Source organism: Myodes glareolus, chromosome 13 (assembly GCF_982192425.1).
Source record: "Myodes glareolus chromosome 13, mMyoGla1.1, whole genome shotgun sequence".
NCBI lineage: Eukaryota > Metazoa > Chordata > Mammalia > Rodentia > Cricetidae > Myodes > Myodes glareolus.
Genome location: NC_142038.1, coordinates 30,856,301 through 30,871,969, shown reverse-complemented (window position 1 = coordinate 30,871,969; position 15,669 = coordinate 30,856,301). Strand labels below are relative to the sequence as shown.

General features: G+C 44.2%; 1 protein-coding gene across 3 annotated transcripts in view; it reads left to right on the top strand.

The window, feature by feature from the left end:
* Megf10 (multiple EGF like domains 10) overlaps positions 1-15,669 on the top strand; it is a 158,811-nt gene that overhangs the window by 111,645 nt on the left and 31,497 nt on the right. For all 3 annotated transcript variants that reach the window (XM_085699845.2, XM_048419611.3, XM_085699844.2), the window contains exons 9-13: positions 991-1,203; positions 7,428-7,602; positions 9,015-9,135; positions 9,899-10,062; positions 12,203-12,305. In XM_085699845.2, the coding sequence (XP_085555971.2) occupies positions 991-1,203; positions 7,428-7,602; positions 9,015-9,135; positions 9,899-10,062; positions 12,203-12,305 (776 nt within the window). The remainder of the gene's footprint in view (positions 1-990; positions 1,204-7,427; positions 7,603-9,014; positions 9,136-9,898; positions 10,063-12,202; positions 12,306-15,669) is intronic.

Sequence of the window (15,669 nt, the reverse complement as noted above, 5' to 3'; positions counted from 1 at the left end):
AAATCTACATTTGGATTTATTTGAAGTACTCACTCGATTGCCCCAGAATTTCTTTAGTGCGGACAAGCACACTTGGAGATGGTCTAGAAGCAGTCAAACCTGCTCCTAGGAGGCCCCTTCCTTTCCTCCATCATACTTAATGCACGCTAGAGCCAGAGTCTGCCAGCAAAATGTCAGCAGGCTCCCAAGGCTTCCCCTCTATACTTAGAATCCCAGTGTTGATGCTCACCACACCCAATCATTATGCCAAGCCTGGTGGAAAGTCTATTTTTCTTGAAACTGTTTTTCTGCCGTTGCTCTTTTGCATGCCTTGCTGCTTGCATTGTTCAGATCTGGAGAATGCAATACTGACCTGCATTTTTTACTGGAGTCTGGCATAACTAGGAAGCCACATGAGAAGTGGCTACAGAAACAGTGCTCCCTACTGAGCACTCCTCCAGGTGTGACGTTATCTCTGTCTTCTTGGCTGAGTGGTCCTCGTCACCTCACATCACCAGGAAGAGATTTGACTATCCCCAGTAACTACCCATGCTCTCCACAGAGCACTGGTGAGTCTTTAGTTCTCCAGCATCAGCTTCCTACCTCGTCCAACTTACCAAAACATCTCTCCCCTCCATGTCATTTTTTGTTCAAAAGACACTGAGGTGAAATTTTTGGTTGGTTTTTTCTCTCTTGCCATTTGGCCATGTTTCCCAACAGAAAACAATATCCCACTTGCCAAAAAAATTGTTAGAAAACCCGAAGCCTTCTTATAATCTACAAACTGGGATGCAGGACATCTGATGTTGGAAGCTCAGAATTCCTTGAGTCTTTTGTTTGTATTTAGTTCCCCCTTTTACACATTTATGGCTGCTCTTATCCAGAGTGATCCATCTCATGATTTTTCTGCCTATACTGGAACAAACATGAAATACTATGGGCTCAAAAAGCATTTCAACTTGTGCACGGTTCGGCCCTTTGGAACCAACTGTTGACCTCTTGTCTGAATAGGTGTCAGGACGAATGTCCTGTCGGGACCTATGGAGCAGGCTGTGCAGAGACCTGCAGGTGTGTTAACGGAGGGAAGTGCTATCACGTGAGTGGAGCATGCCTGTGTGAAGCAGGCTTCGCCGGTGAGCTTTGTGAGGCGCGCCTATGTCCCGAAGGGCTCTACGGCATCAAATGTGACAAGCGGTGCCCCTGCCACCTGGACAACACTCATAGGTGAGTGCCAGCTGCCCCGGGAAAAGCATTGTCTATTAAAGCTCAACCTTGAGTGTCCACAGCTCGGCAAGAATGGCCTCTCATTGACAGAAGTTGTCAAGTTGAAGGACATTTTGTTTTTCACCTAGTGACTGAAAGCCTGTGTTCGAAGGGCTAAGGTTGTTGGTGGGTATTAGGTTATTTTATCTGTTGATGGGGACTGGTAAAATGATTCTGCTGAGATGGACAGAACTTTGCCCTAAGAGAAGGATTGTGTGACATTCCCAGAGAAGCAAAGAGACCGTGGAGGGACGGGGGTTAAACCGAGGGCGGGATGTGGAAACAGCGTGCTTACTGCAGCATCTTTTACTTGAGAGCACAGCTGGGGGAGGAAAGAAAGGCTGCAGAGAGGAAGTGGGCAGGGTTTGTGAACGCGCCTCACATGTGGCTGTCACATGTGGAAGAACTTTCAGGACTGATTGTTCTGACTAAAAAAAAAACAAGAGCTCACAGGGGTCTCTCAGCTCAAAAATCTCTCCAAAATCCTAGTAACAGGAAACCACACTCCTGTCCGCCCTACTGTGCCTTGTCTGTCCGTGAAAAGTTTCTTCCCACCCACCTATTCTTTCCCTCTCCCCTTCTCCACAGACCAGACCCATGTAACTTAGAATTCCCCGCCTGTTTGTAGACTTCTGGAAAAGATAATCGGACAAGAATGTAGCTCAGTATACAACAGCTCAGATGCTAGGAGAAAGACTTCTGTTTGCATTCAGAGCAGATGGGACTCATTTGTACTCAGCCACATCAGACCCCAAACATATGAGAGCTAGAAGGGAACAAAGGTGTGTGACTGGTCGATTCTTTAAGCCATTGTTATGAGCACAAGAAAAATCTATTTTGTATTGTATTGTAGTGTGTGTGTGAGTGTGCGTGTGTGTGTGTGTGTGTGTGTGTGTGTGTGTGTGTAAGAAGTATGCTCTCCAAATGATTCACATAACTTTGTTATGGTCAACTTTGGGTTTCTTTCATTGGAACATATTGTTATCTTGTAGATGAAACATTTAGATAATTATGTATGCAAAGATTTATTTTAAACTTTCTGATATGTGAGGAGCTGGCTCGATTAAATGCAAATCATGAGTGTGGCTTCCTGTACAGTAAGGCAAGCCTCATGTAGCACCATCACCAGCAGACTGCTTTGTTATATGTGCATACAACTGAAACCAAATAAAGCAGAAAACCTGCATAAAAGTAGACCTCTGTCCTGAGAGGAACTGGAGAAGCATCGAGACTTGGTTTTGGTGGAACTGGGCATCTAGGTGCAGGCGGAGGGTTTTCCCCACCCCGATCATGGAACTGTGGAGCTCTTGACACAGGCCCTGTCAGATATATATATACTTCAATAAAGAAGTAGATGCAGTTGTTTGATAATTACATAGATCAAAACAATACCTAAATGATATGGATCAAATATTCAGAAGATTTTGAAACAATTTAAATGCCCTTAGTCATGAAAACTATTTTAAAAGATTAGCTTTTCCAAATTTCTATTGACACTAGTTAAATGTGGATTACAGGAATCTATCACGTTGGCTACCCAGCTGGAGCCATCTATTAATTCTTATCTCTTGAGCATCCCTGTAAAATGCAAGTCCCTTTCAAGAGAAAAAGGGCTTAGAATCATTGCTTTGATTGAAAGCCTAATTTGCTTTCCTCTCATCTAATAAAGCAAGTACAGATTTGTCGTTATATATAATTCATGCAATAAACTTATCCAAAGCCTTTCCGTGTAATTAATCATATATACAATGCAATGTAAATTACTAGTTTACATAATGCCTAGGTTCCGCGCATGCCCATACTGACCTATGAGAGCTGCACACTTGAGGAGGGGTCGGGATAGGCTAGCATTAGTCGCATCACAACAAAAAACCTATGATGCCGAACTGAGCAGCCTTAGTAGCCGAAGACTTTCTACTGTGTAGGTTAGGCTCATCCTGGCGGGGGCGGGGGGGGGGGGGGGTCGGGTCTCATCTGCTGTTTTCTGTAGGGACGCCTGGCAGATCCATTGGAAGTTGACTGGTCCTGGAAATCCTCACTTCGTGTCTGGCATTTGGCTAGATGACAAGAGTGACTAGGCACATGGAGTCTCCAGAAGGGTAGCCTGGGCTCATTTTAACCAACTGACATCTAAAGGCAACAGCAGACAGGGCAGGCTCTAACATCTAAATACATTTAAGCATTTGGTTATGTCGTGTTGCCCAATATTCATCTTTAAGATGAAGCAACCCTCACAAGAGAGCCAGGTTCAATAAACTATTTTATTTTATTATTTTGAGACAGGTCCCATTGTATATCCCTGGTTGAAACTTGCTATGTAGACCAGACTGTCCTTGATCTTGGCCTCCACTTCTTTAGGAGAGGCATTCCCCAAACTGTAGCCATTTTATTTTGTAATCCGTTATTTAGTTGAGATTAATTTAAATATACTTACTGGTAATATTAATATATAAACATTATTGAGCCCAAAGACATTTTTGCTGACCTAGACTTTCAGGTGGAAAACTAAGTTTTATAGTGGAAATGATTTAGAGCAAGAAAATAGAATGAGTTTACTTATACTGCACATAGCATATGTCTACTAGTCCTCGTTAATAAGGACAGTCAGTAGCCGTTAGCAAACAGTATCGACTTAGTTGGCAAACCCCACCTGTTCTGTTTTCCTAATGCTGTGATAAAGAGCACAGCTAAATGCAACTTGGGGAGGAAGGGGTTTGTTTCAGCTTCCACTTCCAGGTAACAGTCTGTCCCCGAGGAATGTCAGGGTAGAAATCCAAACATGAACCTGGAGCAGAAATGGTGAGGAAAGGGTGCTTACCTAACCCTGTTGTATAGTCCATACCCACTTGCCTAGGGATGGTCCCACCCACAGTGGGCTGCTCCCTTCCATATCGGTCATTGGTCAAGAAAATCCCTCACAAGCAAAGCCAATCCGATTGAGTCAACTCTTCAATTGAGGTTCCCTCTTCCCAGGTGACTCTAGGCTGCGTCAAGCTCACAATCAAAACCAGCCAGGAGACCGCCCAATTGTCATTGCATTTGAGTGCAGACCTCATATAAGGAAAGGAATAAACGAAAGTTCAATAACTCATGATGGTTTGATAAGTATGTCTATTGGGGCTTGAACCTAGGACCTCACACATGCTAGTCAAGTACTTTATTACTGATACAGCCCAGCTCTTTTCATAGTTTTTATCTTGAGACAGAGCCTCACGAAATGCCCAGGCTGACCTTGAATTTACAGTATGGTCCAAATAGTCCTTCAGCTGACAATCCTCCTGCCTCAGCCTCCTGAATAGCTGGTATCACAGGTCCATTTCACCAGCCTCAGCCAGTATTATGTACCATTGGATTCCTGTTACAAGTTAGCTATCAAATCGAAGAATTACTTTTTTAAACTAGCTGTAATTATAGGCATATATAAAATGACAAATATTTCCGTATGTGCATGATTATATTTTCATGTGTAAAGCAATTTGTTCTTTACAGAAAGCAGGTACGAAGTAACACCCTTCCACCTCCGATCTTCCGCATGTTGGTCTCATTATCCATTAACTGCCTGAGTGAGAGCCCACCGAGCACCTTCAAACTGCTGAGGTGTCCTACACCTAATTACAAGTTGCAGAATGCTAATCCTGCTGTCAACCATTATGAGAACCAGTGCATTGGACTGCCATTCACTGGGGGCCCTTCAATATCTTTTACTCTATCTTCCCCCCCAGTTCACATTCATATATTTTGTTCAGCATTCATGCCTATAACATGAATAATATTTCTGATTTTTAATTGTAAATCATTTTCTACCAAAGGATGCCCTTTCCTTTATAGAAGGTTCAGATAAGATAAAATATTTTATTTCCTTTTGCTTTTCTCAAATTTAAGGTTTTACTCAAATAAATTTGACTGATTTTCACAATCTTGCTGACTTTGTATCACAGCATTAAATCCTAAATTTTAGTAATTCCTTTCCGCATTGAGTCACTCCCGAAGGCTAACAAACTTTCTTCTCTCTCAGCCGACAAGGCTGTGTTGAAGTCTGACTCTGCCACTACTACATATGCGAACCTCTGAATAAGCTTTACCCTTTCTAGGCCTCAGTTTCCTCGTTTATGAAATGGGACCATACCTGCCACTTTAGGTGGCCACGGGGACTGAGATAAATAATGCATGTAGGTAGTTTAGCAGGGGGCTGGCACCAGGTCAGTGCCTTGTAAATGCCATCTGTTAGTGTCTGCCTTCACCTAAGTGAACCTCACAGGTATTGGAGGCAATTCTCTTTAAGACTAACAACAAACTTTAGGGGAAGCCCTGCCTTTGGACACGGGTACTTGTGTCATGCCTCAGAGATGCGAGGGAGAAGCAGGGATGATATAAAACCCAGATCTGAAGATGGCTATGTCCTTTTCATCAGTTCACCCTGCAGTCTTTGCTGTAAGCCTGCCTTGTGCTGGGGATGGGCCGCATACGTGATTTAACTCTTGTCCTCCTAGATCTTGTGGCATGGTGGGAAAGGAAGTTGTGGGGGTGAAGTAAGTTAAGGCTGCAGACCAACAGGTGAGCCGAGGAAGGGGAAGGGAACTGGGGAGACCTACTTAGTCTTACTGGGTGGAGAAGATGTCTATGAAGAGGGCTGTTTCAGCGGAGACTGAGGACAAGATGGAGAGAGAGAGGGAGACGTGAAAAAGGGAAGGTGTCTCTTAGGACGTTGGAGCAGCCCCATGGAAGTTCTTGAAGGACAGAACTCTGGATGCTTTTGCAGGCTGAAAGACATGCCATGTGGCTGAGCGTAGAGATGATGAAGAAAGAACCACAATGGCAGGCCTTTCGCCGTTGGGTTGGAGCAGGTACAGAAATGGCAGTGGCCAATACCAAGGCTTCATGACTGTCTTAGGGTGACTCTATCTCTGACTTCACAAGGACACACTAGTTAAGCCTATTGTCCTGGGGTAAGTTTTAGCATTTCCCTCTCCACTCTTAAGAAGTCCTGGCTTAGGTTACAAATAGTACAATCATGTCAGCATATTAAACGGTATGGGTTTCATCCCAAGTATTGTTTAGTGGGGAACCTTTCCTAAGCCTTATGGAGGAGCTGTGGTGTGATTGATGCTTTAGGTGACAAGGCATGTGTAGATACAGGTAGGAAGGCATTTTAGTTCAGATGGTAAGATATAGAACAATATAGAGGATATATGGATAGTCAATCTATAGTTTTGAGTTGGCATGCTTAAGTGCTAGTAATAATTAGAGATGGGAGATGAGGCTGAAGGAGAGACCAAGAATGATTCTCTGCCCTCATCAGAGAACTTTCTTCTTGCAGTAGATGGGAAGTAACACAGAGAGTCCTAACTGAACAGTGTGCAGAGTGAGTTGGGTGCACTGAGTCCGAAGTGTGACGTTTCGTCAAATTCCTATCCTCCAGACTCAAGGAGCTGTGCGGAACAGGAGAAGGAAAGGGTGTAAGAGCCAGAGGTGATGGAGGACTCCTTAGAAAGACCATTTAGCAGATTTCTAGATGGAAATGAGAACTTGTCGTTTGCCCTGTTTAAGGGGAGGGTTTGGACTTTGTGGGGACAGGAGGCGATCTCCACAGAGTTTTTCTGTTGTCAGCCGAGTTGGATCGTCAAGGTTTTTCTGTGCCGAGGAGCACACGTTTTAAGCCAGCGTGCCACAGAGGGCCTTATTGTATCCGCTCACTTGCATGAACATCTTAGCACAGCTGATGTGTCCATTTGCTGTGGGGCAACAGCTGGCTGCCTGGCCTGTCAATGTGGCTACTGTTCCAGGTGGCAGCTGCTGCTGTACCACCAGGTAGATGGGTTGGTGGGGAGAGGCTTGTTGGCAAGGTCGCTGCTTTCGGAATTCCTTGGCTATTACACAGTGGACTTGTGTCTCATGGTGCTGTCTTCTTATTGAGTTAGCGCTTTCAGCTCAAGACAATTACAAAGACTTTCAGACCAAAGGATGTGGTGATTGTAGCTACTTGGCTAAGGCACAATGCTGATTCAGTTCACTGGCTCTGCAGTAACACTTAAGCATCAATTAAATGCACCACCGTAAGAATTAAGTTTAAATCATGTTCGTGGAATTACCTGCACATTTAGTGATTATTGAGGAAGCAACATTTGCACAGGGCTAAAGTGTCATGTTTATCCCAGAATGACTTGTTCCCTTCATCTGTGCCTCAGCTGTCATCCTATGTCTGGAGAGTGTGGCTGCAAGCCGGGCTGGTCTGGACTCTACTGTAACGAAACATGCTCTCCTGGATTCTATGGGGAAACTTGCCAACAGATCTGCAGCTGCCAGAATGGGGCTGACTGTGACAGTGTGACGGGAAGGTGCGCCTGCGCCCCAGGATTCAAAGTGAGTATCTTGGCCTCTGGAGGCATGACAGGGATGCGCAGTGTGGAACAGACACATCAGCAGCATCATTTATGTGAGCTACCAGGAAGCAGAGTGAATGCGACCGAACCATTCACAGCATCCATGAGAGAAGAACTGTTTGAGATTAGTAACTTTTGCATCCCAGTGATGGCTGAGAGCACTAATAAAACTATGAAGATGTCATTAATGTTTGCTGTTAGAACTCATCAGGAAGTATTACCTATTATAATTACTCCTAATGTAGTTATGTTATTGTGACCTATAGACAATAGAGTGATAGTTTTTTTTTAATGTGGTTATTGTTAGTTATTATATTATTTCTTTTTTCCTCTGTGCAATAGCCCAGGCTGTCCTGGAACTTGCTCTGTAGACCAAGCTGACCTGAAACTCACTGAGATTTGCCTGCCTCTGCCTCCCAAGTGCTGGAATTAAAGGCGTGCACCACCACCGCCCAGCCTAGTTATTATTTACGACAGTTTCTGTTTTAACTCCTCAAAATTTAAAGACACAGCCCGCATCAGTTCTGATTCATGATACGTTCACACGCTATAGGCAGTTGTGCAAAGTTCTGAAGTCCCTTTGAGAGTGTAGCGTCTACAAATGTACCTGTACGCGAGAGTAGAATTGTGCCTGTGGTCTCCAGGACGTTCTTAGCTTCTGAAAAGGGGATGCAGTGGCTGTGCTTTCTTTCTTCCCGTTGTAAAGATAACATTGAACTCTGAAAAATGGTGATGGTCATTCTGGGGTACATCATGTAGAAAGAGTGGACCCTGAAGTCACAGAGCAGAGAGAACCTTCCCAGAGATTTCTGATTAGAGTCACAATCCTTTGACTGACCCTTAAATTAACCTCCTCTTAAAAGTTTTTGAAAAGTATTGTCCCCTGGTCACCTTTGGTAGCTCAGTTCTGTGTTTAATGCCTACTGCTGGGTAAACTGAACTATACCACTGGCTGAGTATTGTTTTAATTCAACCATTTACAATATTGCATATTATATGAGGAGGCCCACAAAGCATTTGGAAATGATGTGCAGTTCGTGTTTATAGTTTCCTTGACCATAGTTTTACACTTATAATTTATTTTCATATGTCTACTTGCATAACCAAGGGAGAAAGGTTTGTTCTGTTGTTCTGTTACAAAGATAAATCTAAAGAAGTCAGCAGGCTTTTGGTGTGTCCTATTTAATATTTTATCATAATCATGGACCAGCCAAGGTTGCACTTGAATATGTACAATTTGGATAAGAAATAGTATTATAGCAACTTTCAAAAGTATTGAGTGTTAAAACGAGAGAGAAAGCCCAATTAGCAGCGCCGCAGTGTATTTTCGCTTGTGCTGGCGTGGTTTTGGTTGGAAAAAGTAGCCACATTTTGCTGTTTTTGCTCATCTAGGGAATCAACTGCTCTACCCCGTGTCCACTGGGAAGCTATGGGATAAACTGTTCCTCTCGCTGTCGCTGTAAAAACGATGCTGTCTGTTCTCCTGTGGATGGCTCTTGTATCTGTAAAGCAGGTAAGAGTATGGGTGTCTGAATCTTTTGTTAGATCCTGGTCCTGTTGCCTCCTAGAGTCACTGGAAGGACACACGGATGAGGGCTTTAGCTCAAAATCCACTAAACTCAGTGCGACCTCATCCTCCCTCAGGCTAGGAAAGAAACTCATATTTGGTCATCTCTGAAGCTGCTGCCAGCTTTCAAAGTCTGAGTCCATGACTTTGGGAAGGGTAAACAAACAGACATGTCTATGCCCCCAAATGGCCTGACTTGGAGGCATGACAGGAAATGCAGCCAGCACAGATTTTATGTGTGGCCCAGACTGTGTCCTCCATGGATGCAGCCAGGATCTTGGTAACCCATTTTTTTATGGTTAATGGCTACTGCTTCAAAGATGGGGCTATTCTTCCAAGAACAAACCTTCTACTTCTTCCGATAGAAATAAACAAAGCTTATCATTCCACCCCAACCACCACAGCCCATTAAAGGTGACCTCATTCCACCATCCCGTCCCAGTAGCCCAGGGGTGCATCTCAGTGTTAGCATCCCTGACCGATCACAGGGCACAGTTGGCTGCTTGCTTCCTTGGGGGTTCCTTTTCATTTCTGGTGGAGGCCTTTTGTGGCAGAGCCAAAACTGTCTGCCACTGCTGCGACTGGGGCTGGGCAGCACTGTTAAGCATCTCCAAGATGTCTCTAAAGGGAGACATGGGCTTGGAAACACTCAGCAAAGCTCCCGGTCCGCCTTTGTCTTCTCACACGCTCTGTCGTTCTTGTCACGCAGGCTGGCACGGGGTAGACTGTTCCATCAGCTGCCCCAGTGGCACTTGGGGTTTTGGCTGTAACTTAACATGTCAGTGCCTCAACGGGGGTGCCTGCAACACCCTGGATGGGACCTGCACCTGCGCTCCTGGATGGCGGGGGAAGAAATGTGAACTTCCCTGCCAGGTATGTGGGCTCTGGGTGGATACGCCCGGAGGACTGTGCAGGAGGGTTGATTTCTTTGCCCACTTTGTTGTTTGTTTGTTTTTCCCAACTGGAGGTGAATGAGTGTGACCCAGTCTTCAGTAACTGTTACTTGAGGGGAAGTGGGTAGAGGCGTGGAAAGGCATGGAGTGGAAATCAGTTAATCAGGCTTTAAAGAATGCTTCCTTCTTTTCTTTGACCCCCATGCTGCTTTCCCAGCCCCCCACTCCGGCATTTTCCGTTTCTTATCCACTCATCTCCTGGGTGCAGCCAGGCAGCAGCATTGGTCAAACACCCAGTGTACGCCTGTCAACTCTCCACATAGTCTGTTTCCATTATAATGGAAATCTGCAGGCTTTGGGCTGGGAAGTGACAGGGGGGCTGAAAAGGGGGCGGTGGCTGGTGTCACAGAAATGCACATTGAAGTGATGAAAGGAGGTTTGGAAACAGCCTCGGTTGATGTAAATATTTCTGGAGGCACAGAAGTCTCCGCAGCACTTACTCCCTTCCCTTGACCTAATTTGGAGACATGCGTCATTGGAAACTCTCCTCTGTAGGTGCTGCAGACTAGCTGAGGGTAAAATGGGAAGGGGGTTCTATTGTGACCTGGTGCTTGCTTTCCAAAGCCCTTGACTGCTTTCTTTCCCTGCTTATGCCATGCTTTCTTCTGGAGCCATCAAGCCTTCTATCAACAGTAGTAGGTTCTCTCCCCCAGGACATTATCAGATAACAATGGAATCCCCTAAATTGGGCCATTCCAGAGACAGGGCTTCTATGAGGCCTCTCTTTTCTCCTCTGGGCATCCTTCTTGTTAAGTACAACCCATTTCCCAACAGAGAAGGATTCCTGCCCTGCATTATTCTGTGTTCCCCAAGCCCCTAGGAGCTAAGCTATCTTTGCCCCATCTCTTCAGACCAATAGGCAGATTAGCAAAGCTCCACTGGGCTGTTAGGTGGCCTTTTACTTCTCCATCATAGACAAAGTGGAAACCCCTGTGCATACCGTCTATTGTTCTGCATTAGATGTATTAGGGAAATCTGATGGTGCAGTCACATCTATTATAACAGAGCTAAATGCGGTGCAATCCTGGCAAACATTAGTGGAGCCTAAGGAGTGGGTTAGCTGGTTGCTAGACAAATGATTATGTCACCTAACACCTGCTGCCTGGTAATGCTGTTTCCATGGCCCCGCCCTCCATCACTGGACTGTTTCCCTCAGTGTTTGGGTAACACAGGGAGGGTTGTGGTACCCTATACCAATTCCTAGAGTCTGGAGTCAAAAATAAGTTTTCCCTACCAATAAAAACTTTTTCATTCTTCTTCATGAATAATTAATTGGTCATGCCCATCCACCAAGAGTCTCCTCTTTATTGGACCACTCAACAGTAGCATGAAGAGTAGCATGCACATCCGGGGAGGATGAGGAGGCTGCCAATGGAAAGCTTACTTACCGTCTTGGAATCATAATGTTCTGCACAGTTTGGACGTTTTCCTGGGAAGAAAGATAGTTATTAGAGAAAGTAACCATCGATTTTCAGTCTTCTTTATCATGTCATGTATTCCGCTGACAACAGATTATGAAAATGAACTTAATTCAATTATATGTGTATCACATATATAGCATCTATTATCATATCTATGTATCTATGTACTTATCATCTATTTAATCTGTGTGTCTATCTAGCATGTGTAAGTGTGTGTGTGTTTGTACGTGTACATGTCTATCTTTTTTATGTGGACAAAGACCCCTCTTTCCTCTAAGGAAAGAGAATTATAGGGAACACAATGCTGAACTATGTTGTAAGAATCATTAAAGACAAATGAACATTTTCATGAGTGTGGTAAAGGGTTCTTTTAGTCAATTGCGTGCTTCTATTTATTGTATGTATACATACATACAAGCTGACACAATTGGTTCACTGTGCCCGTCTTCTAATTATTGTATCAAACCTAAGTTAGTGTTGAGGAGGTTTTCAAATGCTACCCCGCAAGCTTGTGTTTTGCATCCTGGGGAGAGAGGATGTGATGCATGTTCCTAAGCAACGTGTCAGGGCCCTTGTGGTTTGCTATCATGGGAATACTTAGATTTGTCATCGCCGGCTTTGGTGTTCTCTTCCTTGCAGGATGGCACATACGGGCTAAACTGTGCTGAGCGCTGTGACTGCAGCCATGCAGATGGCTGCCATCCTACCACAGGCCACTGCCGCTGCCTCCCTGGATGGTCAGGTATGAACTTAGGGCCAGTGTTTGAAAGAAATAGCCAATGCTCTAGTATCTAGTGGTGTTGCTTCTTCCTTCAAAGAAATACACACAGGTCATTTTTTTTTCAGGAAAAAAAAATTTAAAACTGCAGTAAAGTCCCCAGCAAGTGAATACATTTTTGTCCATGAAATGTTGTGTTAGGTGTGATTTATCAGTCACCTAACTGATAAACAAGGGTAGTCAGTTTCATTGAGCTTAAACGTAAGATCCCGTTGATAGAATGTAGGCCAGCGAGATTTCTGTTATATTTTGAGTATTGAGAGAGAAAATTTTTTAAATAAGTCTCAAGACTATAATTAGCATCATCATAGAGATGAAACTATTAACTACTCCTAATATGGTTCATATACAAATATTAAACTCTTTCCCAGAAATAAAAGTTCAAAACCTTTTCCTTCTTTAAAAGTTTGAGTCATGATAAATTCATGTTATGATTGAGCACAAAATTTCTAACCATGGGGTAGAAACTCTTTATTTATGTGGCTTTATGAATTCGGCTGGGAAGTTTATCGGGTGAGTAGTAATCCCAGATGAGGAATGATATCTTTACTCATGATGTACAGGTTTGCTTGGACATTTAGTGCTGCCTTCAAAGTCTGTAAATCATGAGCAAGAACATCGCTCTTCTGGCAGGAACACTTTACATTCCCACCAGCAGCATCCGAGTGTGTCTGTATCCCCGGCACACATCCGTCTTTCTGGTGACATCGTCTCAGTGGCTGTGAAGTGGTACCTCTTGGAGGTTTTGCTTTGTGTTCCTCTGGTGACTGATGATGCTGGGGATCCATCATCTGTGCATTTATTGGCCACCTGTACATCTTCTTGGGAGGAATATATATTCATAGCTTTCATTAATTCTTAAACGAGTTCTTTTTCTTTATATCATTGAGTTCTAAGACCTCATTATATAAGTGTTCTTTACCAGATATGATTTGCAAGCCTTCCCCTTCCATTTCCTATTTTTGTCCCTGCTATTTCCATGGCGTTCTTCTCAGCAGAAGTTTTTATTTTGATAAAGCTTACCTTGTCTAATTTTCAAATATTGCTCCCTTGTGCTTTTGGTATCAATTTTAAGAAATCATTGCCTAATGCAGGATTGCAGAGGTTTATTTCTGTGTTGTCTTCTAAAGTTTTTTAACTATGTTCTGTGTTAGTTTTTTATGCTATGATAGGGGGAGGTCAAACTTCATCCTATAATCAGCGGTCTCCGCACAGGTTTTGAAGACCACTCTTTCTCCCACTGACTGTCTTAACTTCCCAGCCAAAGTCAGTTTCCCATAGATGTGAAACTTATGTCTTGATGTTTTAGTCAATTCCATTGGGCTGTATGCTTGTCCTCATACTGGTTCAATTCTTCCTTGATTATGGTGGCTGTGTAGGAAGTTTTGAACCGGGAGAAGGGTGAGAATTCCACCCTTGCTTCCTTTTATGGTTGTCTCGGTCATGCTGGATCCCTTGGATTTCCATGTGACTTTCAGCATCTATATACCAGTTTCTGCAAATAAGCAAGATGGGAATTTAGTGGGGTTTAGCTGCTAGATTAATTTGGGGAACACTGGCAACTTAGCTACATTAAGTCCAGATTCACAAACATGGCACCCTCAGAGGGATCTGTTGCCCTCACCCCAGAATTTGCTGAGAGCTTCTTTGGTTGTGGGGGAAAAAAAGAAACAAAACAAAACAGGGATGGACTGCCACTTGTCAGATAGACCAACTTCATTTGCTCTCAGTACGAGTGCCCCATGGATTCAAGGCCTCCTCCCTGTAGTTCCCTCTTGACTTGTGAGCTTGGCTGTATAGCACAAAAGTCCATCTATGTATGTCCCTGTCACCTCTGCATCACAGATGTTGAAGTTTGATCATATCAGGCATTAAATTCCATTTGTGATTTCACCAGGATTCCAGAGTTTTGCACATGAATATTAAATTCTCAGTGACCTCAGTGAGGCAAAGGGGCACCTTCAGTCTGGTAAAGCAGATCGATCCTAACAGAGGCCACACTATCGAATTTGGGCTCTGCTGTACCAAACCTGCTTCTGTCTTATAAACCCACGTAGAGTGGGAAGTGCCCCTGGACATACCAGCCACAGCCTGGGTGTCAACCTACTCTGATGATTTAGAACCAGCCTGTGAAAGGGACACCCTCGGACACATGAGAAAAGCAAGAGATGACTTGGCTTAAGGCCAGTCAGAAAATGTGTTCCTGGCATTCCACAGTCTGGGTCATGGGGTAAGACAAATTATCCCATCTGGCCTTAGACCTACCAGGCTCCTGCGGGAATGCACTGGCTTTGCCGCACAATGTGATCCTGTAATCCCCTTCCCATCTGTGACCAGCCTGCTTCCTGCCTCCTCTCTCTCTCTCTCTCTCTCTCTCTCTCTCTCTCTCTCTCTCTCTCTCTGCCCTCTGTCTCTTTGCTTTGCAGCCTGTACTTATGTCTCTACTGCTCTCGGGCCAGCCCAGTGGTCCCCCAATGCCTCATTTCTCTGGGCCTTCCATGGGCCTGGGTGTGTGAGTAGTTGTCAGTCTCTGAACCTGCTGAGAGATTGCTCCCCCACACTCATAGAACACATTGGACACAAACAAACGTGGGGGAAAAAAAAGACAGTTCCAGCAAATTAAAACACAGATCACATTTGGAACGGAAAGCTGGATTACTTTTTCTAAACAGAAAGAACAGATTCTGGGTAATATTTATACAGGACATCATTTCGTTGTCAGCCATGAACAGGCTCACATTTTTTTTTTCGCTAATAAGTTTTTGAATAAGTTCCTTGTTAAGACTTCACAACAGGAAGAAGGCCTTGCTTCCCATTAAGGAGCCAGCTTTCAGCCAAATCTTCACTATAAGCCCAGGGAACCATGCGAATCGGTCCCTTTTCTTCTCTGTTGCTGATATTGCTGTAGGCGACATGCTAGAGATCACTTGCTGGAGAGAATACAGTATGCTATAACGGGGGTGTGTCCTCAGTGAACTGCAACACGGGGCCTAGGCTCTTCCCCTGGGCACAGTAACAAAAAAAAAAAATGCTGCAAAGTGTTCATCCAATGAGGACAAGGCAGAGGTGGCAGTGAGGGCAGAGCAGGAGCACACTCAGACCGAGCAGCTGCCATCCCGTCTTTAAAGGAAGTCTGGTTTCCGAACCAGGAGTCGCCACTGCTTAAAACATCATGATGTTGCCTCAGGTTTGTATCTTCCTAAAAAATGTTGAGATTTTTAAAATAGGGCTATAATCCAGGGTCCATAGTTCTTGACCAGGGGACGGAGGGAGCACATTGTCAGCTCAAGTGGCATAACTTCATTCAAATTATATATGTATGTATGTA